At 38.4% G+C, this 26012-nt stretch overlaps 1 protein-coding gene across 1 annotated transcript in view; it reads right to left on the bottom strand.

The window, feature by feature from the left end:
* The window catches only part of LOC131434363 (sodium-coupled monocarboxylate transporter 1), a 211806-nt gene that overhangs the window by 45272 nt on the left and 140522 nt on the right, over positions 1 to 26012 (bottom strand). The window contains exon 10 of the mRNA XM_058601032.1: positions 24971 to 25118. Within this exon, the coding sequence (XP_058457015.1) occupies positions 24971 to 25118 (148 nt within the window). The remainder of the gene's footprint in view (positions 1 to 24970; positions 25119 to 26012) is intronic.

Below are 26012 nucleotides of genomic sequence, written 5' to 3'. Positions count from 1 at the left end.
TGTGAATTCGCGTCCGGAAAATTCCTTTCCAATTATTTTGCTTGCCAACGCAGTTCCAATGTACTCTTAGTGAATCGAGAAACGGGTGATCGATTTAAAAGATGGAATCTGTAGATAGGGAAGCGAAACAACCCCAGTTAGATGGGGCTTTCGTAAAGCGATACAACCCTTTTAGGTGTGTTTCGAAAAGTTTTGTCACAAGATTAACATATGACGGTAACTTTAGATTGCATAAATTTGAGTGCTTTCAAAAGTACGAGTTGTTAGAATTAATAATAACAGTTCGGCTGAAAAGTTCGTACCGTTTAATAGAAACACACATTTTTGGCCAAAATTCGTTTTTATTATTCAACATAATTGCCATCAGAGGCGATACAGCGATTATAGCGATCTTCCAACTTTTCGATACCATTTTTGTAGTACGATTTGTCTTTTGCCTCAAAATAGGCCTCAGTTTCAGCGATTACCTCTTCATTGCTTCTTAATATTTTACCAGCCAGCATTCTCTTGAGGTCTGAGAACAGGAAAAAGTCACTGGGGGCCAAATCTGGAGAATATGGTGGATGAGGGAGCAATTCGAAGCCCAATTCGTTCAATTTCAGCAAGGTTTTCATCGACTTGTGACACGGTGCATTGTCTTGATGAAACAAAACTTTTTTCTTCTTCAAATGAGCCCGTTTTTTGAAATTTCGTCCTTCAAACGCTCTAATAACGCTATATAATAGTCACTGTTGATGGTTTTTCCCTTTTCAAGCTAGTCGATGAAAATTAGACCATGCGAATCCCGAAATACAGACGCCATAACCTTACCGGCCGATTGTTGAGTCTTTCCACGCTTTGGGTTCGGTTCATCGCGTGCAGTCCACTCAGCTGACTGTCGATTGGACTCCGGAGTGATGTGATGGAGCCATGTTTCGTCCATTGTTATATATCGACGAAAAAAAATCGGTTTTATTTCGATATAACAGCTCCAAACACTGCTCAGAATCATCAATTCGTTGTTGTTTTTGATCGATTGTGAGCTCACGCGGCACCCATTTTGCACAAATCATTCTCATATCCAAATATTCGTGAATAATATGTCCAACACGTTCCTTTGATATCTTTAGGGTGTCAGCTATCTCGATCAACTTCACTTTACGGTCATTGAAAATCATTTTGTGGATTTTTTTCACGTTTTCATCGGTACCAGCCTCTTTTGGACGTCCACTGCGTTCATCGTCTTCGGTGCTCATATGACCAGTACGAAATTTTGCAAACCACTTACGAATTGTTGCTTCGCCCGGTGCAGAGTCTGGATAACACTCATCAAGCCATTTTTTGGTATCGGCGGCACTTTTTTCCATCAAAAAGTAGTGTTTCATCAACACACGAAATTCCTTTTTTTCCATTTTTTTCACAATAACAAAAGTAGCTTCACTCAAAATGCAATATCTCACAAACTAATAATCAGACAGCTGTCAAATTTATACACGTATCTTTTGAAGGTTGGTACTAACTGAAAATGGTATTGATTTAATTCTAGTGGCGCCCTCTCATAGAAACGATACGAACTTTTCAGCCGATCTGTTAGTGAAGGCCAAACGTAGGTGAGTTCAACACGAAACCAAATACAGCAACAAAAAAAACGCTAACCCAGCGGTAAATATACTGTATCTATATAAATAAGCTGACCCCATCAAATCATTATCTGAGTTTTATTGGCACCGTGTACCACGTATAAAGAAAATTTGAATTTAACGTGAATATGATCAACACTCTACACGTCTATGCTAATCGAAACGAATGCATGTTGTTGTATTGTTGTTTAAACTGGACATAGACTAAGCTACAAGTTTTGTTTAATAGTATCGCTAGGACACTCTTTACGTTCGGGGGCGTTATTTAGCGATATTTCAATTTCTTATGCTGTAGGTCGTATTTTACAGCAATTGAAATCAATTCGGATTAAATTTGGTGGCTCAAAAAGAACTCTTTGTTAAATTTTGTTTATTGCATTTACTCATTTCTGTAGCGTGCCTTTATGGACTAAACTGTATTGTTTTCGTTTCCGTCATTTCAATCGATAGCGACTACCAACTGTGTTGGATGAAATACTGAAGAGAGAGAGAGAGAGAGAGAGAGAGAGAGAGAGAGAGAGAGAGAGAGTTTAGAGAGCACAGTATTTTAAGTGCAATTCATCAATAATTCAATAGTTTAATGCTTAAAATGATTCAGGTTCGTTGAATTCATATTGATGTTTAGATGAAATTTTCTACACACTATGATGCTGTTGTTTGAAGCATTTCAAAATATAATTAAAAAATCCATAAAATGTAAGTCTAATACGTTAAAAAAGGCAGGTTGATAATTTCTGAAATTTTGTAATGAATACTTGAATACTTCTGAAACTGAGCTCTGGATCTGAACCAATTGAAATGAGGTTTCCTACTTAGCGACGACTAGAATGAGCGAAATGTATTATTTGTTGACCAGTAGGTAATGCAGAAATGAAATGACGCTTACTGCCTCAATGAACTCGTCGCGTGTACGAGTGTTACACTGTACGTAAATCATGCAAACAAAATATTTGTTATGCAGTCAATATATCCTAAAGCATGTTCTAAAATTGACCAGACAAGGGAGCGTCAGACATAGACTTTTTGACTATAAACAGTAGACTTTATTTTCCTTGAAAAAGGCCTACACCAAAGGCCGAAACGTCGGACAGTAAACAACATTCGTTTGTGTTCTAAGACTGAAACAACCGTTTTCCGTTTTTTTTTCTTTATACATTTCAGCAAAATTAGTCCAAATAGTTCTTGATATAAGAACTTTTAATCATGGTGCATCGTCTTAATAATTGAAAAATACACTCTTTTCCCGCAATCATAACTCATTTTGCTCATTTATAGAATCGGAATTCTGCACGTGTAGGAACAAAGAGAGCTCGTTTCTACGATCACGTTCGAAGCCACGCGAACGGGAAAAACTTCCATAAACATTCGTTTTTTCTTCTGTTCATCCTACTATCTGAAATCAATCAACAATCACCACCCCCTTCCGGCGCCCACTTTGCGGATAATACAGAGCTTCTGAACGCCGGATGCTAAGGAGGTGTTTCAAATCGAACTGGAAAAATTGTCGCTGCTTCCTCTGCTCCGTAACGGTAACTGGCAAAGCACACCCAGGAAGCTAATGAAACTGATACAGATTTGACGGAAATTCAATTTATTTGTTTTATTTACCTTTTGGTAAAATTCACCCCCCAATTGTATGCCTGAGTCTGGGTGGTGAGATGAACTTGATTAACAGAGAAAAAGCTTTGAAAGGTCCCATATGAAAAAAAATCAAATTGGTTCCTTGAGTACCATTCAATATGAAATCTTATTTTCAACAATTGATTTGAATTTCGGTTGAATTTCGAAACGGCACATGAGCGTAAATTCCACCTGTCACTGGAAGCTCGTTTAGCTTCATTATCAGGCGAATACGTATCACATTGAAACGATCGAAAGAATTTAAATTTGATTATTTCAAACATAATTCAGTCCGCCGAAATCTACACGAGTGCAGGTTCGAATCCTGTCTCTGTACAGTTTTTATCATATCTTTATTTTGTAACCATTTTTAGGTTTGTGTTTTCGTTTAAGCATTGCATATGTGTTTTGCTTGCAATGTGATACTGCGAGTTTGTAAAAATAATCAAATAATCGATTTTTCAGCATCTGATCTATTGAGAAGACACTAAGCAGAAATCTCTTGAAAATTTTCAATAATATATGTTTCAGAAACGGTGATTCCGATCGATTTGGTGTCTTCTGCGATGTTTTAGGTAATTATATGGACTATGTAAAACAATTTAGTACTGCTAAACACTTAAAATTCAAATATATCAAAAAGGATATTTTTGATTTTTTATATGTTGTAGCTGAAGTCCAAAGTAAAATACTGTCAAATCTCTCGAATGGAGAAATAATATTTGAAAAAGTTACATATTTTCAAAATAGTGTAAAGTTTTGATAATCATGATAAACATTTTTTTAAAGGTATTAGAAAATATGCATAGATTCAGCCTCATTGGAAAAAAATTGATTATAAGAAATGGATGAAAAATGTATCGATGAAATTATTTTTGAACAACGGGTTACAACTAGAGATGGGTAAAACAGTTCATTTTAAAGAACCGTTCAGAACTTTACAGTTCTACCGAAAGAACCAGTTCTCTGAACCGTTCATTCGTTCTTCGGAAATTTTGAATGTTTCACCAAAAACCTTACGAGAGTAAATATTTATATTTCTTTGGTGACCAACTCTTTAATGGAAATGCAGTAACTTTTTTGCATGTATTTAAAGTAGCAATTGTTCACTTTGGTGTACTTTTTCAAAGGTCACTAATATATACAATTTCTACTGCATTTTCAAAAGCTGCAACCATTTCGAATTATGCAGCTATTAATACACTTTGTTATAGAATTTTATCCAATTTATTTCTTTCGAAAAGATTAAAGAACTATCGTTCTTCAACATAGAACTGTTGTTCACTTATTCTTCCATAGGAACTAGTTCTTTTGAACCGTTCGCGAACGGATTGCCCATCTCTAGTTACAACCAAGGATGGCTTTTATCGTGTCAAAAAACGCTCTCTAGCAACTCTTCACACGATTCAGTCAGTGCCATCAAAGAGAGCCGTGCAACAATTTCAGCAACAAAAAAAACCAGCATGGTTCATTTAACCTAGAATGGACATCAGTGCGAGAGCGAATTTCTCTCGATGACCCGTCTGAGCAGCACGTATTAGCACGCTGCTGTGGGGATTTGCTCTGAAGCAACAAACGATCGCTCATTCTCGTTTTGCGATCCGATTCTATACGGACAGAGGAAAATTGCGATAGAATCATTTTACTTCTGCCGCTTATTCTATCAGGAATCAGAACAAATTGGCTCAAATGGCACGTTCCCCTTGATATTTGGAGATTTGTGCCTTGCCATCAATTTGTTTTTAGCATCATTTTCCCGATATATAAGAGGGAAGGATTGAAAGGAAATGGTAAGGGTTGGACTAGGAGGATGGGAAAAATTGACGACACAAAAACACATAAAAGCAGAAGTAAATTCTGCACCCCTAAGGGATGCCGAACAATCTGCTGAGGATCACATTTAGTGGAAGCAGAAGTAAATTCTGAACCTCTACGAGGTCCCGAACAGTCTGCTGTTAATAAAACCTCCAACCCACGAGAGGATTTAGAGATCTTACAAAAGCGACACCATTCTGAACTCCCGGAAGAATGCAGAACGATTCGCAGTATGTACGAGCAGAAGTAAATTCGGCACCCCCTAAAGAATGCCAAACAATCTGCTAAACCCTATTTAAGGTGAATACAGAAGGGATTCATTCACTCCAGGAAGAACGATGAACCCTTCTGCCTATAGCTCCTTACCACATTGGGTGAGAAACGAGAGAATATCCTTCAATTTTAGCTCCGCATACACAGACTCAACCATGTATGGAGAACCAAAAACCCGGATACGTAGCTGCGTCAATGCGGGACAGTTACATATCAGATGATATGAAGTACCATAATCGCATTCACACAAATCACACGAATAATACTCAGCACGTTGAATAGTAGCCATGTGATAATTGAGTTTGCAATGTCCAGTCAGAGCTCTGACCAGAATACTGCAATGATGCTGTAGACACTTTGACATTTTCAGATTTAAATCTGGTAGAAATGCTTTTGTCTGAGCGCAAGTTTGCAAGCTGCGCCAGTAGCTGGCATGTTTGGATGCAGCCCAAGAACGAATCTTGTGATTTATCCAACTAGTTGAAAGTGGTAAAGCTGGTTCAGGACCAACGAAATCATTCGTTGCACCAGCTCTAGCCAACTCATCAGCCCATTCATTTCCAGTAATACCAGAATGGCCGGGTACCCATAAGAAGTAAACAGCATTTGAAATGCTGAGGTCTTCAATTTGAGTTCGACATGCGATCACTAGATTCGACCGTGAGTCATTCGAACTGAGTGCTTTTAAGGCTGCCTGACTGTCGGAACAAAAATAAATTCGTTTACCACAGATCCTCTGCTGAAGTGCCGATTGTACTCCACACAGAATCGCGTAGATTTCTGCTTGGAACACAGTACAGTATCTACCAAGTGAATGAGACTGCTCCAGCCTCATTTCACGACAGTAGACACCAGCACCAGCACGACCATTCAACAGAGAACCGTCCGTATAACAAACTATGTGTTCATCAAGCTGTCGTTCCAGACAACCAGACAACCATTCCTCACGAAGAGGATAGCTCACATGGAATGTTTTGAAAGGAAAACTGCATGTGAGAGTTAGGTCACTAGGAGCGAGTAAATACTCATCCCATGTAACCATTTGAGACCACAAGCGAGTGTGGCTGGTAGCATAATCTAATGGGTTACTGTTCCAAAGCCCTGTAACCTTAAGACGGTATGCACAAGATAAAGTTTCTTGTTTTAGGAACACATGTAGTGGTTTAATGCACAGTAGCGCCTCTAGAGCAGCAGTAGGAGTTGTCGTGAATGCTCCTGTCATCGCCATTAGGACCATCCTTTGGAGATGATTTAGCTTTGACTGAACTGTCGCGACTTCTCCTTTCTGCCACCATACAAGACAACCATATGCTAAAATTGGTCTAACAATAGTTGTGTAGATCCAATGAATATATCTGGGTTTGAGTCCCCATGATTTTCCAAAAGCTCGTCTGCATTGGCCGAAAGCCATACAAGCTCTCTTAATCCTGAAGTCAATGTGAGCAGACCAATTCAGTTTTGAGTCAAGAATAACCCCGACGTATTTAACTTGATCGACCACAGTGACCTCTGAACCAAAGAACTGCAACGGACGAGCTCCTGTAACCATCCTACGATGAGTGAAAAGCACCATTGATGCTTTGCCCGGACTTACAGATAATCCAACCTGACAACACCATTGTTCAACAGATCGCAGGGCTTGCTGCATTAAATCAAAGAGAGTGTTAATGCTTATACCGGTCATCAATATATGATAATCGTCGGCGAAACCATAAGTCGGAAATCCAAGGTTATTAAGTTTCCTTAACAAACCATCAGCGACTAGGTTCCATAAAAGTGGGGATAGTACACCACCTTGAGGACACCCACAGACACTCAGCTTTCTAATCTCTGCTTGCCGAAGCGATGAACAAAGAAGTCGATTGCTAAGCATTGCGTGTATCCAATTTGTGATACTTGAAGGTATGCCATGACCACGGGCTGCTTCCAGAATTGGATTGAAAGACACGTTATCAAAGGCACCTTCAATATCTAGGAAAACTCCCAAGCAAGATTGCTTTTGTGAGAAAGCTTTTTCAATGTTGTACACAACATCATGTAACAGGGTTGTAGTGGACTTTCTACGCTGGTAAGCATGTTGCATTCCATGTAACGGATGCACGCCCAAACTAACATTCCTGATATAGTGATCGACTATGCGTTCCACTGTTTTAAGAAGAAATGAGCTAAGACTGATAGGCCTGAAACTCTTCGCTTCCTCATAAGTGTCGCGACCGCCTTTGGGAATAAATTTGACAATTATTTCCTGCCAGGCTCTCGGAATATATCCAGTCGCAAGACTAAAAGTAAGTATTTTCTTCAAAACATGTTTGAAATGTTCATACCCTTTCTGCAGTAACACTGGGAAAACTCCATCCTTTCCAGGAGATTTGTACGGAGCAAAACTCTCAACTGCCCATTTGACCGATTCAATCGTCACAACGCTTCGAGCAAGGGCCCAAGAATCGTAACTACCTGAAAAAGTCTCGGGAAGAGCTGTCGGTGATGGATCCATACATCCTGGAAAGTGAGTGTTAAAAAGGCAGTGAAGTACATCACTTTCATCAGACAAGTGTTCACCATCTGAAGTTCTTAAGAAACTGACATTAAAGTCCTTAGACTTCGAAAGTAACTTATTTAATCTGCTAGCCTCGTTGAGACTAGAGACATTTGTGCAGAGGCTTTTCCAACCACTTCGCTCAGACGATCGAAGAGCATTTTTGTAAGCCCTTCGAGCCAACACGAATGCCTCCGACCCATTTCTGCGACGGTGGTTCCAAGCTCTTCTGCATAGTTTCCTTAGTCTAGCAAGTTCAGCATTCCACCAAGGAGTTCCTCTAGTAGCTCGCACAATCCGAAGTGGACAAGCCTCTTCATATGCTGCAACTATGAGTGAATTTGTCTCGTCGACAACATTTTCCAAATCAATTGGGGTTTCAATTGTTGGTTGGTACCCGTAAAATCTAGTCGCCAAGCCCTCTTCATAGAGGTCCCAGTTTGTAGATTTGGGATTACGATATGTGACAATATCAAATTTAACGTTTGAATGATCAAAGAATATGTACTTATGATCAGACAACGAAGGTTCGAGCTCATCGGAGACGAGCCAATTCACCAACTCATGCGCAATTCTATCAGCAACAAACGATCGCTCATTCTCGTTTTGCGATCCGATTCTATACGGACAGAGGAAAATTGCGATAGAATCATTTTACTTCTGCCGCTTATTCTAACTATGTGCATATCACTTTTGTAGAGGTTGTTTCTATGAAAATGTCTGTGAATGCTCCACACAAGGATTTTGAAATGTTGTAACCTAGTATGTGGATCATGAAATCGAATACTGTCAACTCGCGATTCTCTCTAGGTAAACTCCACACAGCGCCGATCATTGCAAAACTGTATCTATTTTGGTTATGGCCGGGAAATACTCAGAGTATGAGGTAAAGCGCAGAAATGTAGAAAAATTCTTTCACGATTCATGCATTGAGAGGCAGCGGGTTTTCGTAGCATCATCTACCGGATTGATGATGTTGCATACAATGTAGAGAAATATCGGAGCGTTTTCTGTCAAATTATCGGCAATCACCAACACTGGTTACAACTGGCAGATGCAATATAGAAACGTTAATAAAACAGAAGTAAGACTTTGTTTCCTAATTTTGTTCACAAGTTAAAGAGATTGAGCAGTCTACTTTTTTGAAAAAAAAATAACATGCAGTAAGAAGAAGTTTTGCTAAGGAACGTTAACATACCAGCCATAATGCAAACAAAACTATTCGATTGGGCTCAAAAGCGAAAGTTGTTAATTGTTCCTTAACACGAATTTCATTTTCCTATGCAACTACATTAGAGTATGAAAATACCAAGCAACGTCTAAATGAACAATATTCAAAACCAATTACTATTTAAGGGACACAAAAATACCATTCATTCATTCCAGTTTCTGTAGATATAATAGAAATTAGACGATTTTCAAATTTAAATGCTAGTATAGAAGTTGTACATATTATTATACAATAAAAATTTTTCAGTAAATTCGACTCTCGAACATTGTATGAGAACTTAAAACAAAATCCTTTCGGTTAGGAAAGCATTTTTTATGCAACACAACATTTTAACGATTTCAACCAAGAAAAAGGTATTTAAGAGCTAAAGGCCAGTGTGTTTTAGGCCGATTAAGGGTGCTATTTTCACGCGTCAAATCTGATTTTCTCAGAAACGGTGACGAATATAAAAAAAAACAACTAAAAATCTCTTAGAAAATTAGTTTAGATTATACTGTGGAAGTTTCAAAATGATCCATTGACTTTAGCGGTCGGGAAACTCTTTTTGCCTTTCTCATATAGAAAGGCTATGCAATCACTGTGAAAATTGACTTTTTAACCGAGGCCCTGAGGACCGAATGTCATATACCATTCGACTCTGATCGACGAACTGAGCAAATGTCTGTGTGTGTATGTAACAAAAATATGCACTCACTTTTCTCAGAGATGGCTAAACCGATTTTGAAAAACAAAGATTCAAATGAAAGGTCTCATAGTCCCATAGCCTGCTATTGAATTTCATTCCGATCCGACTTGCGGTTCCGGAGATATAGGATGATATGTACAAAAAAAGTGAAAAAAATATGCACTCACTTTTTTCAGAGATGGCTGAACCGACTTTCACAAACTAAGACTAAAATGCAGGTATTATGGTCCCATAGCTTGCTATTGAATTTCATTTCAATGTGACTTCCGGTTCCGGAGTTATATGGTAAAATGTGAAAATTTGAGAAAAAGTTTACACTCAATTATCTCTGAAACAACTCAACCGATTTTCGCAAACTAAGATTCAAATGAAAGGTCTTATAATATCCTAAAAATTAGTGGAACATTTTATCTAGATCCGACTTCCGGTTCCGGAACTAAAGCGTGATAAGTGAAAATTTTTCAATTTTATTAGTATTTTTCCACGAACGATGGTTAAAAACAGGTACAAATCCCATAAAACTGTCTAATGAATTCTTCTAGTTTGCAGAGCTTGTTAGTTTGTGGGCATAAAAACTTAATTCGGCACTACTGGTTCACTCCTTTCCTGTTCCGAGAGCACCGAAAGTGGAGAAGAAACACTCCTAATACTAAACTCACTTCGATTTCTCTGCGATGCTTGAACCGATTTTCACCAAACTTGATTTGAATTAAAGTTCATACTGTCTTTAAGCCTACTGTGAAATTCCATCCGGATCCGACTTCCGATAAAGCTAGCATTTGCCTACGTCAATCTCGCGGCTATGTCTTTGACATTGCCTACTTTACCTAAGTTCTTGAAAATCGACACATTTCTTAAGTCACATTACTGCTGATGATAAATATTGATCAAAAACTGCAAAAAGGATCTTACTCACTTTTCTTGGAGATAACCAAATCGATTTTCACAAACTATTAGATTCAAAAGAAAAGTCTTACAGTTTCATACGGAATTCCTCAATTTGTTGTGGATACTACTTTCGGTTCCGGAACTACAGGGTAAACAGTATTTGTAGAGTTTGTGAGATTAGTTCCGAACTAATTATCCTATTTCTATTCAATAAACAATTGTTTTTGCGAATTCCACGGTTATATTTATGATGTAACGAGTAATATGAGAAAGGCATCATTACACCACTTGGTGGATTGAAATAGGTTTTTCTGAAGGAAGAATTGCATAGCTGAAAATGCCGTCTTTCAACTTGTTCATTGAATATCTTGCCTTCAAAAGCATGGATCAAAAATCTATCCTGACAATGTCTAGATAATTTAGTTTAGATGCGATTAGTGCATAAAAACATAGGTGTTGTCGCGATAAAAATGAAATAAATGTTATTTTTGTGAAGGTAAGTCGATTTGTATAGCGGCGTCATTTTTTTCTGCTCCAGTTTCCTGGTACCGTAACTAAACATGAGAGAGACATAAAATCGGCTCAACAAGGCTGCCAAACAAGCGGTAGCTTTATTGGATTTTATGTGATGTAGTCAAACTTGTAACCGAAAATATCAAAACTTTCTTGGCCACCCGGCCCATCGAGAATCATTTTGCACATATGCGAGAGAGCATGGAGAGAAATGTAATACGCAGAGCGACGAGCCACTTGGTTAAACGCGACCTACTACCCTCAGCCCATAACCTCTTGAATGTCGATTATGATATTGTAAGGAAACACGTAACCACCAGTTGACGCCAGTCGAACCCACAAATCTTCGTACTGAACAAGCCGTTTTGATGTTTTATGTAGTGTTTATATGAGGAACTAGGGACTGGATGTGAATTATGCGAGAAAAAACGCGTTATTTTCTATGAGTATATCTGAACATAAGATTTTTTGATGTGGAACACATCTTTATTTTCTATATAGGGGTGAAAATCAGAAACTCAAGGCAAAATACACGTAGAAATGTGGTCAGGTTTTAAACACTTACAGCTTAATCTATTTTGTATCAATTATTAATATTATTTCATCATTTGATTGGAAATATTTCTAAGTTTCGATTGGAATGATTGAAATTTTGATTAGTAGCGAGCAGTGTCCTATTTTGTCTGCTACAAATCTCCGGCATATCGGATTTCCCTGCCGTAGACGACGGTTATGAAGGAGTAAGCGATATATCAAAGGGAAAGCATCGCTCTGATTTGTCAATCGATGCAAGAGCAAAGCTGTTGGAAGCACGCGAATCTATAAATAGAAGCGTAATTATAGCTAACGTTTGAGTCCTACGCGTAGCATGCTAGAGGTGAGTAGTTGCTTGACAGCAAGACAAAAAGTGCTATAAAACGATTTGAAGCTTCAATTGGTATGCTCTGATCTTGTGTCATGCAAGCTTGGATGAAACTCCATGTTATGTCGTTTCGCCTGAGAAATTGACAGCTACCCCAGGGTAAATTTTGAGTGCTTAATATTAATTTCTAATTTATAAAAGATGAACTCGATTGAGAATGAGAAAAAGTTTATCGCTTCAACCGAAATCGCCGAATGATAGAGAAACTTAACGCTATAAAAATAACTTCTTGCATACAAAACACAAGCTTACTTGGCGAAGAGAAGCTGAACACAAGCTTACTTGGCGAAGAGAAGCTTAAATATCGAAATCCGTATCACAAGTATGTACAAAGATATAATTGCATACATTTGGGATATTGGTGTAATTTTGTCGGCTTTAAAACAAATGCAAATTAAGGCAAATTATGTTCGGTGTTGGTTCCTAATAAAGATTAATCTAAGCAGACTTTCGTGCAATTGTGGATTCAAAAGTGTGACGATCGATTGAACTGTTTGATTGTAGATCATTAGAAATTTTGGTTGCCTTGTTCCACATCAATGGCTCGAACAACCCCATGGGGCTGATCGTTGTATTTTTTTACTCTGGTGGTTAGTAAAATCAAAATTATGATGTGTGCGTGCAGTATATTGTATACTAGTGTTAGATATTCTCGTTTACATGATCATCTGGTAACAACACTAGACTGAAGTTTTTGTCTATAATCGATACGGAAATAAATCTCGTTCAGGCTGCGAAGGAATTGCCATTTGGTATTTGAAAATTTAGTTAGTGATTTTCGATATAGGTTTTGCATCAATCGGCAGGTATAGTTTGAAAATTACGCGCTTCTCATATGTCGTAAAAAAGTGGGTGGGTGATGCCAGAGACATAACTGGATGACGTGAATATCAATAAAACTTCACGCATTTGTGGATATCTAAAATCGTTTTTTATAAGTTCATAAGTAGTTCATATTGAATTGTGCAGGATTTTATATCATTACTTCCAGAATTGTAATTGTAACAAAAGATTTGCACAATAAAGTTCTACCCATCCTTTTACGGGGTAAATTTTAAAAAAGCGTCCCATAGTAAAGTAAATCGTATTCACAACAAAAGCAAAATAAATAATATATAGGTGAGTGGTAGCACTCCCAACAGCCGGCTGCCTAAAGTTTTACGAATTTCGGTAATTTATTGTTTTATGTGCAGTAATTTCTTGAGATCTTGTTGTTTAGCAAAGCATATCCGGAACTCTTTACTTTCTTGTGAAACTCGTAAAGATTAAAAAAAAACTCGCAATCTCTAGAAATAAAGTGTTTCGGACTAACATTCCTTCCATGCATTAGAAGTACAGTCTTTGGCCATGATTCGACATATGATGCATGATTTGCTTCTCCCAAGCACCGTTTGTAGGTTCACAGTGCATTTTAACTTCTTTGGTCGATCACGAAGTGCAACTACGGGCAGTCTATTTCAGCACTGCTCAATAAGAATCGGAATTTGTAAGAGAGAGGTATCATGAAGCTTAAAATGACAACAAATTATATAACAAAACGGTACATACTAAACCTAAATCAGACAATCCGAAACATGGCATTTTTTTTTATGTTTTTGTAAAAATATTGAACTTAATTTTCCCCAACCTAATAAAAACAATCCGAACGAAGTCCGTGCCACTCTATCAAAACTAGTAACCCTGCATATATGATTGAAAATTTTCAAGGGATTTTTGATTAGTAGATAATAAGAGTTTGATAAGTATGGAAATGGCAAACTTATGATGCAAACTGTCTCTTTTGATCATAATGATTGCATATGCGAAATTTGAGCCAAATAAAAAATACAAGAAAAAATCGCCCTTCGATTTCGTATGGAATTGCTCATCTGACATAATATTCTGATCAGATTGATACTGTTTGCTTTTGTTTTGATTGTAGAGGTCGTGATTCATTCAAATAGGCTGGGTAAAAAACGATTCTTTTTTCATTCACGCCATACCCGTTAGGTTGCTGTCAGAGTGAAAGCGTCACGCGAAACGTCGAAACGCGCGTGCAAGCTAATTGCATTTGATCAAAGCAAACCTGTCAGAGTGAACGCGATGAGATAACAGTACACAGCATTGAATCGCTACGCTTCGCTCCGTTTTCCGCACTTACTCTGACAGCAACCTTAAGCTTAATTGGCATTTGGTAAACGTGAATTTGGTCCTTCCATGGCCACTACGGCAATTTCCCCTGGTTCAACTGAAACGAACATTAAATTTAGCTACTTCAAAAAATAAAGTTAACAAGAGGAACAATTGCGGTCGATTGAAGTGAACAGACCCTCAAGTACCGTAGATACAACTGACGTCTGCTGGGGGGGGGGGGAGGGGGGAGGCAATAGCCTCCGGGCCTTGCGGGTCACTAAGAGGGTTTTCTCTCGAGAGGGAAAACCTAGCGAAGTGCAGCAGTGCAGCTGTTCTGTGAACTCAGTAATGGTTTCCTCAGTAACTTCAACTAAACGAACGAAATAAAGTGTCATCAAGTTGGGATAGAAAGTGCTCAGCGAAATCCTGCAGCCCGGAATGTTGAAGGATCCTCTTTCAGCTGAGAGTGTAAATTGAAAATATGAAAATTTGATTACTTGCTAATATTTCCATTTCGCCTCCACTGGAGCTTGCTTCCACATGCGAGACGATGAACCTGTTTAGCTCACCATTAACTGTCTTCGTATGTCGGTGATTTTGTTCGGAGCTATGCTCACATTTGGAACGACTAGCGGATAATGAAAGTGGCGCTAGCGTTTGAGATCAGATGGAAGATTTTGATGCCATTCTGCAGAAAGGCCTCGGGCATCGGTCGCGTCGCTACTGTCGCTCTTCCGTGCATACAGGACGTGATAAGCTTTGACAAAGGAGAAAGCACAGAAGCTACCGAGTTCCAGTCGAGAGTGTGCCACCAACTTGAAAGACTCCTGTCAGAGCCCACGTGAGATGTAACGTTACACAACTGGCGCTGATTTCAAACGATTTCGCATTATTACCTGTATCTATTGGTGATTACGTCGAGACGAGCTTCGAAGGATGAATAATCCTCCTTCCCACAATGCCGGTACCCTTCGGGTGTGACAACGTACACATCCACATCGACACCGATCGGAGGATGGATAATCGAAAGCATTATTAGCATAATAATGGGAGGAAAATTCAATTCCCCACATTTCACTACCTCACAATTTCTTCGAGCTACCGAAAATATCATTTTCTGAAGTCTTTAGAAAACATGCACTAGTATTTGCTCATTGAATCAGCTGTCTGCTGTGTATCCGCGTAAATTGATGTGACATCTATGCTAGCGAGAAGGATAGAGTCTCTGTTATTTTGTATGTTATCAACAATTCCAAGTTTGTTTATTGAAATGAACAAATAATCCTGCAGTGTCTGGAAAGATTTCTCTTGTATTTCTCCCAGAAACACAATTGTTCGGTTCTACTTTGGTTGGATTTTGCATCTTACCATATTAGAATAAAAGGTCATGATTAAGTATTCCGCGAACAACGTGTAGGTAACCCAAAACTTCTAGAATACCCAAAAAAAACAGTTGTTTGCGAGTTACAGTTCAAGGCACATTGACGTTCTGCAGCAAGCAAAATAACCAAGCAGGTAGTTCAAAAATGATGACAGAAGCCTAACCGAAAGGCCTGGCAATTTTCATTTTATAAAAATAAAGCTTAGATGAGTTTTTGTTCATGTTCTCTGTATGTAGTAACCATGAAATAAAATGTGGGTGGGTAATATCAGTGACATAACTGAGTGACATGAATACGAATAAAACTAACACGTTTTTATTTTATTTTCAAAATTTACCCTGTTCAAGAATGGGCAGAACTTTATCGCGAATATCTCTTGATGGATTTAACCCAACAACATAATTTTTTCTACAAGCTATCGGAAATATGATCAGTAATTTGTGAATAAATTTTCAACAGTGTGAGATAACCATAAATAACTGAAAAAGTAAGTATTCTGAAACTTTTGGAAATAATGAGAAAAATTCACCACGCTTGCTTGCCTTTTTCGCACCCGGACGACGGTTTTGAGGTAGTCAGGCTATCTCCGACTATCCACTGGACGAGTATGAAGGTGAACTTTAATTGTACAACGAAAAATTCGTATTAACGACATCCAGTTATATCTGTGACATTACACATCCGTACTGATCGAATAAATTCTACCAATTCTTGTACAGGGTAAATTTTGAAAAGACGCTCATAGTAAAGTAAGTCGTATGCACGGCAAAATGACCGTCCAAACATCAGTAAAAATGCAACATTGTTATAGTTATAGTTTTTTTCGTAGATTTCCATAGTAGAAAGACTTCGTATAGTTGGGAAATATATCCATAGTTCTAAAACGAACCGATTTATATAATTCCCGAACTGGATCCGAGTTCAAGAACCAAACATGCTTAAAATTCAGTCGCAATTTAGTTCTAGAAGTGAACTGTGAACTTATTCATTTATACAAACCAATCCAAAATTCAGCTCCGCGAATCCAAATCTAGTATTAAGCAGCTGAATGCGATTCGCGTCCAAACGAGAGTCACGATCTGAGCGTTTGACGCTTTATACCTGGTTTGTTCTAACTAATGTTGATGAGAGAATCTTCGACATCCAGTTCCGTCTAAAGCACTAGACCAAATGAACGATTTTCGATCAAAGTTTACCTTTTTACACTCGTCCAGTAGAACATCGGGAGTGATATGTGCCTGGCTACCTCTAAACAGTCATCCGGGTGCAGAAAAAGGCAAACAAGCAAGCGTGATGGGCTTTCCATGCTCGTCATTCGGGTCACAGATCCGAGATCTGCCCGCATAACTAAAGAATTACCAGGTATACCGGTATGAAGTGATCGTTTTTTGTAAAAATCATACTCTAACTTTGAATGGAAAAACAGAAAAAATATATTAACCATTGCTTTCTACAAATCTCGACCTCTGGCAATTTGTGGACTCCACGCCAAAAGAAAAGTTCGTTTTTTGAATCAAACCAATTAAACACCCAGATTTCGACTTCTTCGTACCCGGCGAAAGACCAAAATTAGATTAGGGTTTAAATAAACTATATAAAAAACTTCTTCGTATGAATCAAAGTGCTGCTCAGCCAATGTGTGGCTCATCGATAAAAACAAATGGAAGTCGAAAGGAACCAAATATGATGAGTACGATGGATGAGGTACATTTAAAACATCCGTTCATCAAAGCTTCCAGTCAAGTGGTTTGATTGTACCCTGAACCGATTTTGACTTGTGTGCATTGTCGTGTAAAAATATTACTTTGCCCAGTCTTCTGAGCGCTTTTTGTTGTTCTTGGGTAATTTCATAGGTCAAATTCCTGTTTCAATACACCTAGTGGTGTGATGATGCCTTTCTCATGTTACTCATACCCTCATGAATATTATGTAATATTTTTTAAAAAACTATTTATTAAATCTTAAAAAAAAAGAAAGTTTGTTGGGGTTTTGAATTTCTCCTGATTTTTTCATCGTCGCTCAAAATGATGGTTTGAAATTTTTACACACTTCACCCTGTAGCTCTGGAACCGGAAGTAGGATCCGGGTTAAACTCAACAGAGCCAAAACTGTGAACTGCCAATCGGTCATCTCTGTAAAAAAGAACTGAGCTCTGCTTTAAAGTTTTTGAACTGGTGCTTCCACAAGTTAAAGATGGATTTATTCGTTTTTACCTTTTTACGTTCAAAAACACACTCTTGAAATGAATATTTTTAAACTCATTATCGCGTTATTTCTGAACCGAAATTAGTTTCCAAATAAAAGTCAAAACTGTTATACGAGTATGTGAGACCTCTCATTTGAATCTATGTTTGTAAGAAATCGGTTCAGCCATCTACAAGAACGCGGAGTGCTTATTTTTTTCTTTTTCTATTTTTCTTTTTTGCACATATCACCTCGTAACTCAGGTACCGGAAGTCGGATCCAGAGAACATTTCAAAGCGTACTATGCTGCCCATACTCGCATATCAGTCCCATATCGATTTTCGCCAATTTTGAGTTCGCTTGAGGAATGGAATCTATCCTCAATATACTGCCAGAAATTGCAATCAAAGTTGAGGGTTTGTTCAATGAAATGTGAAAAAAATATCAACTCATGTCTGTCCCATATGCAAAATACCCGCATATCAGTCCCATTCAGTGCAAATTTCAATAATTTCATTTGTTGCAATATTGGAATAGCTAAGGTGTATTACCGATATTTCATGTAATAAGACCATGATTTTGAATTAGGTGGCACAATAGATAAAAATAAAATGGGAAATAAAATTTTGATAGTCTTTTTCTCGACATGCCGATTTTCCATATGGGACAGATATGCAAGTATGGGCAGTATAGCAATGTTTGACCGTTCACATAAATCTTAGATTGTGAAAATCAGTTCGGCCTTCTCCGAGAAAATTGTGTGCAAATTTTGTTACCATTTTTCGCACATATCACCCTGTAACTCCGGAACCGGAAGTTCGACTAAAAATTGCATTTTGTGGGACCAGAAGACCTTTCAAATGAATCTAAGTTTGTGAAAATCGGTCAGTCATCTCAGACAAAATCTATTGCACACAGACATGTTGCGAACTCGACGAGCTTGAACGAATGGTATATGATGAACGCTTATAAACCTATAACTCTGGAAACGGAAGACGTATTGGGATAAACTTCAAAAGGGGTTCGGTGGGATCATAAGAACTTCCATTAGAACCTTAGCTTGTGAAAATTGGTCAAGAGAAGCGCGGAAATCGAGTGCACTTTTTTCATTTTTATGATACATTTTATTCCGTTACTCCAGAACAGGAAGTCGGGTCCGAGTGAAATTCAATGACAGTCTATGGAACTATTTCAATCTATGCTCGATTAGATCGGTTAAGTGGTCTCCGAGAAAATTGGCTGCATAGTTTTTTCACATTTTAGCAACCCCGATGCTCCCGAACCGGAAGTACGATTCCGATGAATTTGAGTAGCTGGCTATGGGCCAAAACAACCTTTAATTTGAATCTAAATTTGTGAAAATCGGCTCCACAACGTACAGAGAAAATCAAGTGCATATTTTTGTTTCATACTTTCCGTTACTACACTTTTCTCCGAGATGATTGAACCAATTTTTACAAACTTAGGCCCAATTAGGGGTACTATTGGCCCATATTTTTTTTTTTGATTTCGAATAGATCTGATTCCAGGCTCCGGTCTTGCAATAAAAAATGTGCGAGAAATTACACAAAATATGCACTTGCTTTTTTTCTAGATTGATAAAGTTGTGTAGAGTTTCTGGATGCGGGTTTTCAAACTGATGTTTGGTTTTTCGTTCCGGTAAGGCGCTTTCTACACTTTCTTACCATGTAACCCAGTACACTTTATTGGTTTTCTTCACAAAGCCCACTGACACATTAGACCTTAAAGCAATATTTGAAACTGACTCAAGACACTCAATCAAGACACTCAAGACACTCAAGCCACTCAAGCCACTCAAGACAATCAAGACAATCAAGACTCTCAAGACACTCAAGACACTTAAGACATTCAAGACATTCAAGACATTCAAGACACTCAAGACACTCAAGCCACTCAAGACACTCAAGACACTCAATACACTCAAGACACTCTAAACACTCTAGACACTCAAGACACTCAAGACAGTCAAAACATTCAAGATACGCTAAAGATACTTAATTAAGACACTCAAGCCACACAAGCCACTCAAGCCACTCAAGACAATCAAGACAATCAAGACTCTCAAGACACTCAAGACACTCAAGACACTCAAGACACTCAAGACACTCAAGACACTCAAGACACTCAAGACACTCAAGACACTCAAGACACTTAAGACACACAAGACACTCATGACATTCAGAAGACTCACGACACTCAAGACACTCAGAATATTCAAAACACTCAAAACACTCAAGACACTCAAGAAACCCAAGACACTCAAGACGCTTAAGATTTTCAATCAAAACACTTCAGACACTCAAGACACTCAAGATACAAAAAACAGTGACATGTAACGAATATTTAAGATAATAACTGTTTTATTCTGCTTATAGCTCACTAAAGACAGAACAACTTTATATCCACAACACTACATGAAATGAGAAGTCCCGGGCCAAACAAAGAAATATCAATTTTTTACCGTGGAAACTTTTCCATTATTCAGTATAGTCTTCATCTATAGCGATACACTGGACCCATCGGTTCTCCAACATTTAGATAGCCTTTGAAAAAAAAGATTAGTCAAGGCCTTCAAAATAGGCTTCCTTTTCTGCAATGACCTCAGCATTCGTCGAAAATTTCTTTCCCTGAAGAAATCTTCTTAAATTTGGAAATAGATAACAGTCACTGGGGGGCAGTTCTGGAGAATACGGGGGATCGTGGACCAATCCGTACCGCAAAATCATTTAATTTCACCATGGCTTTTATGCATGAATGCGCTCGTGCGTCTTTTTCTATAGCTGTTATTCAAAGACTAGCGGATAGGTTGTCATGAAAATTGGTATTGGGCGCCCTCTAGAGGCTTATTCTCAACAAAACTATACACAGCTCGAAACTATACACGTTTTTTCCTATGAGAGACCCAGGACTTTCATTTAGATAGGTAAAACAGTCATTAATCCAAAATTGTATATCTCGTTACTTAAAAATCGGACTAGACTCCGTCGATTATTCGGGGAACGTTTGATCAATGGATCTGTTTCGATTCTGATTGAAAGCTTGAAAGTGCAGAAATTTTTTGCGACCGTGCTTAACTAGAACGACGTTTGTAAATATAGTTTAGACTGCGAGGAGGATCCATTTGGTAGTTTATTATTTTGGTTAGGGAGTAGATATCGACCTTATTTCGTATCACGTAAGGCGTTGTTGTTCGATTAATGATGTATATTGAAATAAAAATTACAAGGATCAGCCCCATGGGGTTGTTTGAGCCATTGATGTGGAACAAGGCAACCAATATTTCTAATGATCTACCATCAAACAGTTCAATCAATCGTCACACTTTTGAATCCGCAATTGCACGAGAGTCTGCTTAGATTGATCTTGAATAGGAACCAAAACCGAACATTGTTTGTTTTATAGCCGACGAAATTACACCAATATCCCAAATGTATGCAATTATATCTTTGACCATTCTTGCGATACGATTTGGATATTTAAGCTTCTCTTCGTCAAGCTTGTGTTCAAGTTTTGTATGCAAGCAGTGAATTTTATAGCATTAAGTTTCTACCATTCTGCGATTTCAGTTGAAGCGATAAACTTTCTCTACTTATCAATCGAGTTCACCTTATATACATTAGAAATTAATCTTAAGCACTCAAAATTTACCGTGGGGTATTTGTCAATTTCTCAGGCGAAACGACATAAAATGGAATTTCATCCGAGCTTGCATTACACAAGATCAGAGCATAGCAATTAAAGCTTCAAATCGTTCTATGGCACTTTGTGTCTTGCTGTCTAGCAACAACCTACCTCTAGCATGCTACGCGTAGGACTGAAACGTTAACTATAATTTCGCTTCTATTTATAAATTCGCGTGCTTCCGACAGTTTCGCTTTTGCATCGATTGACCAATCAGAGCGATGCTTTCACTTTGATAAATCGCTTAATGCTTCAAAACCGTCGACTATGACAGGGAAATCCGATATGCCGGAGATTTTTAGCAGACAGAATACGACACTGCTCGCTACTAATAAAAATTTCAATCATTTATAATTGAAAATACGTTGCTTGATACATTCAAATCGAATCTTAGAAATATTTCTAATCAAATAATGAAATAATATTAATAATTGATACAAAATTCTGCTGGGCTGTAAGTATTTAAAACCTGACCATATTTCTACGTGTGTTTTTCTTTGAGTTTCTGATTCGCACCACTATATAGAAAATAAAGATGTGTTCCACATCAAAACAGAATGCAATGAATTCAATGAATGAATTTATGGTGAGCCATCCGACAGTCCGGAGTTTTACGAGTTTCGAATAAAATTTCGTATTTTAGTAGGAAGCACATATTAATACGTAATGTAGTATTCTCGGTAGCCGGCTACCCAGAGCAATAAACACACGACAATATTAATTGAAAATTTACTAAGAAACAACCGCTTTCTGTGATGCATGTCGAAATGCAGAGGATTCTTCGGTTTCTAGTAGCAATAGGCAAATCTGTATTCGGACGTGGCTGGCATCAGTAGCTATTCCCAGATAAGTTGTTTCAGGAAAACATTTTACAAGCTTAACAGTTCGGCTGAAAAGTTGGTATCGTTTAATAGAAACACACATTTTTTGCCAAAATTCGTTTTTATTATTCAACATAATTGCCATCAGAGGCGATACAGTGATTATAGCGATCTTCCAACTTTTCGATACCATTTTTGTAGTACGATTTGTCCTTTACCTCAAAATAGGCCTCAGTTTCAGCGATTACCTCTTCATTGCTTCTAAATTTTTTACCAGCGAGCATTCTCTTGAGGTCTGAGAACAGGAAAAAGTCACTGGGGGCCAAATCTGGAGACTACGGTGGATGAGGGAGCAATTCGAAGCCCAATTCGTTCAATTTCAGCATGGTTTTCATCGACTTGTGACACGGTGCATTGTCTTGATGAAACAAAACTTTTTTCTTCTTCAAATGAGGCCGTTTTTTGAAATTTCGTCCTTCAAACGCTCTAATAACGCTATATAATAGTCACTGTTGATGGTTTTTCCCTTTTCAAGGTAGTCGATGAAAATTATACCATGCGAATCCCAAAATACAGACGCCATAACCTTACCGGCCGATTGTAGAGTCTTTCCACGCTTTGGGTTCGGTTCATCGCGTGCAGTCCACTCAGCTGACTGTCGATTGGACTCCGGAGTGAAGTGATGGAGCCATGTTTCGTCCATTGTTATATATCGACGAAAAAAATCGGTTTTATTTCGATATAACAGCTCCAAACACTGCACAGAATCATCAATTCGTTGTTGTTTTCGATCGATTGTGAGCTCACGCGGCACCCATTTTGCACAAAGCTTTCTCATATCCAAATATTCGTGAATAATATGTCCAACACGTTCCTTTGATATCTTTAGGGTATCAGCTTTCTCGATCAACTTCACTTTACGATCATTGAAAATCATTTTGTGAATTTTTTTCACGTTTTCATCGGTAACAGCCTCTTTTGGACGTCCACTGCGTTCATCGTCTTCGGTGCTCATATGACCAGTACGAAATTTTGCAAACCACTTACGAATTGTAGCTTCGCCCGGTGCAGAGTCTGGATAACACTCATCAAGCCATTTTTTGGTATCGGCGGCACTTTTTTTTCATCAAAAAGTAGTGTTTCATCAACACACGAAATTCCTTTTTTCCCATTTTTTTCACAATTACAAAAGTAGCTTCACTCAAAATGCAATATCTCACAAACTAATAATCAGACAGCTGTCAAATTTATACACGTATCTTTTGAAGGTTGGTACTAACTGAGAATGGTATGGATTTAATTCTAGTGGCGCCCTCTCATAGAAACGATACGAACTTTTCAGCCGATCTGTTAATTGGTTTTGATTGGATAACGATTAAAAACGGTTTTACTTTGTGATGATTAAGGGTACTGTACAACTATTTCGCTAAGAATTGTTGCGATACGAAGTACACTCTTGTACTAAATGGTCACAGCAATTTGTTCAATTGCAAGTTTAATTGCACTCGAACGATAACAAATATGAGCTACTCAATGGGAAAGCATGTCAAACCAAAACCAATCCAGTGCAGTTACCTTAATATCGGGACAAATTCGGCAAAACGCCAAACCGGAGCGTGATTTTAATGACACAACCCATTCCGGCCAGTAATCGTGCTCATTACGCGAAACTAGTAGCAAGGCTTCGAACATTGCCCGGTCCGAGTCTCCGAGTTCGAACATTTTATCGAGAGCTGCGGTCGAAAAATTTCCTTCCCTTTCCCGCTTCCCGCTTATTGTGTGCACCATCAATCCAACTGAAGCACCATGCCACCACAGCGGTTTATTACCTTTTGTTGTACCGCCCGAGTTAATGACAACATCAGTTCATACAATTACTGGAGAGCAAAAAAAAATGTTTCTTTCAACAATACAAATAATCGGCAGTAAAAATTGCACTCGATAATAAACCGAAAGAGGAAAAAAATTATGAATGATAATGGAGCGATGCTCAATACCTTTGGATATTTACTATTCGCGGGGAAACTGAAATTGAAACCGGAAATCGATGCAAACATGTGCTGAATCACGGAACACAGGAACAGGGCCCCTTGTTCATTGAATATTGTACCAGGTACGCCTGACAAAGTAACGAACTTCAATTACCTGTTTCCAGGAAGCACCGTACCTACGGTTTTTATGTTTTGGGAAAATAAAAGCGAAAATAACTCAGCGTGGAATCAATAATGAATAACCCGGTAATTTTCTGGTAAAATCAGCATAATCAACCGTGGCATAATTTCGATAGAGCTCATCACAACATCGAACTGTGTGTGTGCCATTTCATCATTCAATGTGTTCGTTAAACTCAAACGTTAGTCTTAAAGTGATCTCATGAGCATGGAAACGTGAAACTTCGAGTGTCTACTTTCCGTGGAAAATCGCTTCAAAGGTTATTATTTCGACAATGTATAAACCATTCAATTAACTATCGTCATTCGGTAAATTGAAAATTCGACTTGCCATTTGCAAAATTCAAACGAAAAAAAAAATTCGGCCCGTTTGCACTGCTCTCCCTCCCACTCACCCAACCGAAAGTCATCCCAACAGAACCGTCGTCTTGTCGCAGCGATAAATCAACGGCAATGGGAAAATTGCTGAATAAATTTCGTTCCTTTGTGCGCTTACCTTGCTGTTGGCATTTCGGAAGAACAGTCCGAGAGCGAACAGTCCCAATGTCACACCGCCAATCAGTCCGTTTAGGGTGAGGGTAGCCTGCAGAATGCCACCAAGTCGTTCCACCACGAAAACCAGTCCAAAGGAGAACACTCCGTACCTGCAAAGGAAAACCGCAATGAAATTTCGAAGAAATAAATTATTAAATTGAATTTGCATGGTTCCAGGGAAGAAGAAGAAAAAAAGAGAAGCTAAACCGCTTCCAGAATTTGACAATTCATTTCCAGCTTTAATATTGCACTGACAGAATAATTAAACCTTTCTCGTTCGGGGCTGATTCCACAGAAATTTCAACATTGTCAGGAAACATTGTAATCGCAAAAGAAATGATTCCGAGCGATAATGCTACGTTACAGGACGGCTACTGGAAAGCATAAAAATCAGCAAACAATGATATTCATTTCCCCCCTTTTTTTTACGACTGACTGCTTCCAATCTGACCGTTTTATTGCCCCCCCCCCCTCCCCCTCTCACAGCTTCCTGCTGATGGTGCCATAAATAAATTCTAGCTTCGACGACTTTAGAATCATGCTCATCGGGTAGTCCCGCGTGCCAATTTTCGCGATCGAGACAGTTTCGAGTGCTGTGTCAGGTACTAATAATAATTTCATTATACAGCCAGACTCCATTTGGCAAAACAACCGCCGGCACTCAGACCAATCATAAAATGTAGTATTTTCGCACTTGAAGTTTCGTTAGCACGAAACGTTCAATCGTAGGTAATCGCTTTCGCTTCGACTTTGTCGATAAAAAGTTAGAACCCCACTGCACTGGCTCACGCGACCAATGGAACCGGAACAGTCGGGTAGGGGAAAAATCAAAATTGATTTTGATTTTTTTTTATTTCGGGAAATTCAAATGAACATTATTTAGGGAAAGAATGCTGCACTTCCCTTAATGTAACCATGTGACAGGTGATGCACACATTTTACCGAACCCATAAAACTGGCAACCTAAGAAAAACAAAACAGCCGTCACGTCACGGCAGCAACCA

The sequence above is a fragment of the Malaya genurostris genome, chromosome 3 (genome assembly GCF_030247185.1).
Source record: "Malaya genurostris strain Urasoe2022 chromosome 3, Malgen_1.1, whole genome shotgun sequence".
Lineage (NCBI taxonomy): Eukaryota > Metazoa > Arthropoda > Insecta > Diptera > Culicidae > Malaya > Malaya genurostris.
The sequence above is the reverse complement of the archived record's forward strand: the minus strand, read 5'-3'. Positions and strand labels throughout refer to the sequence as shown.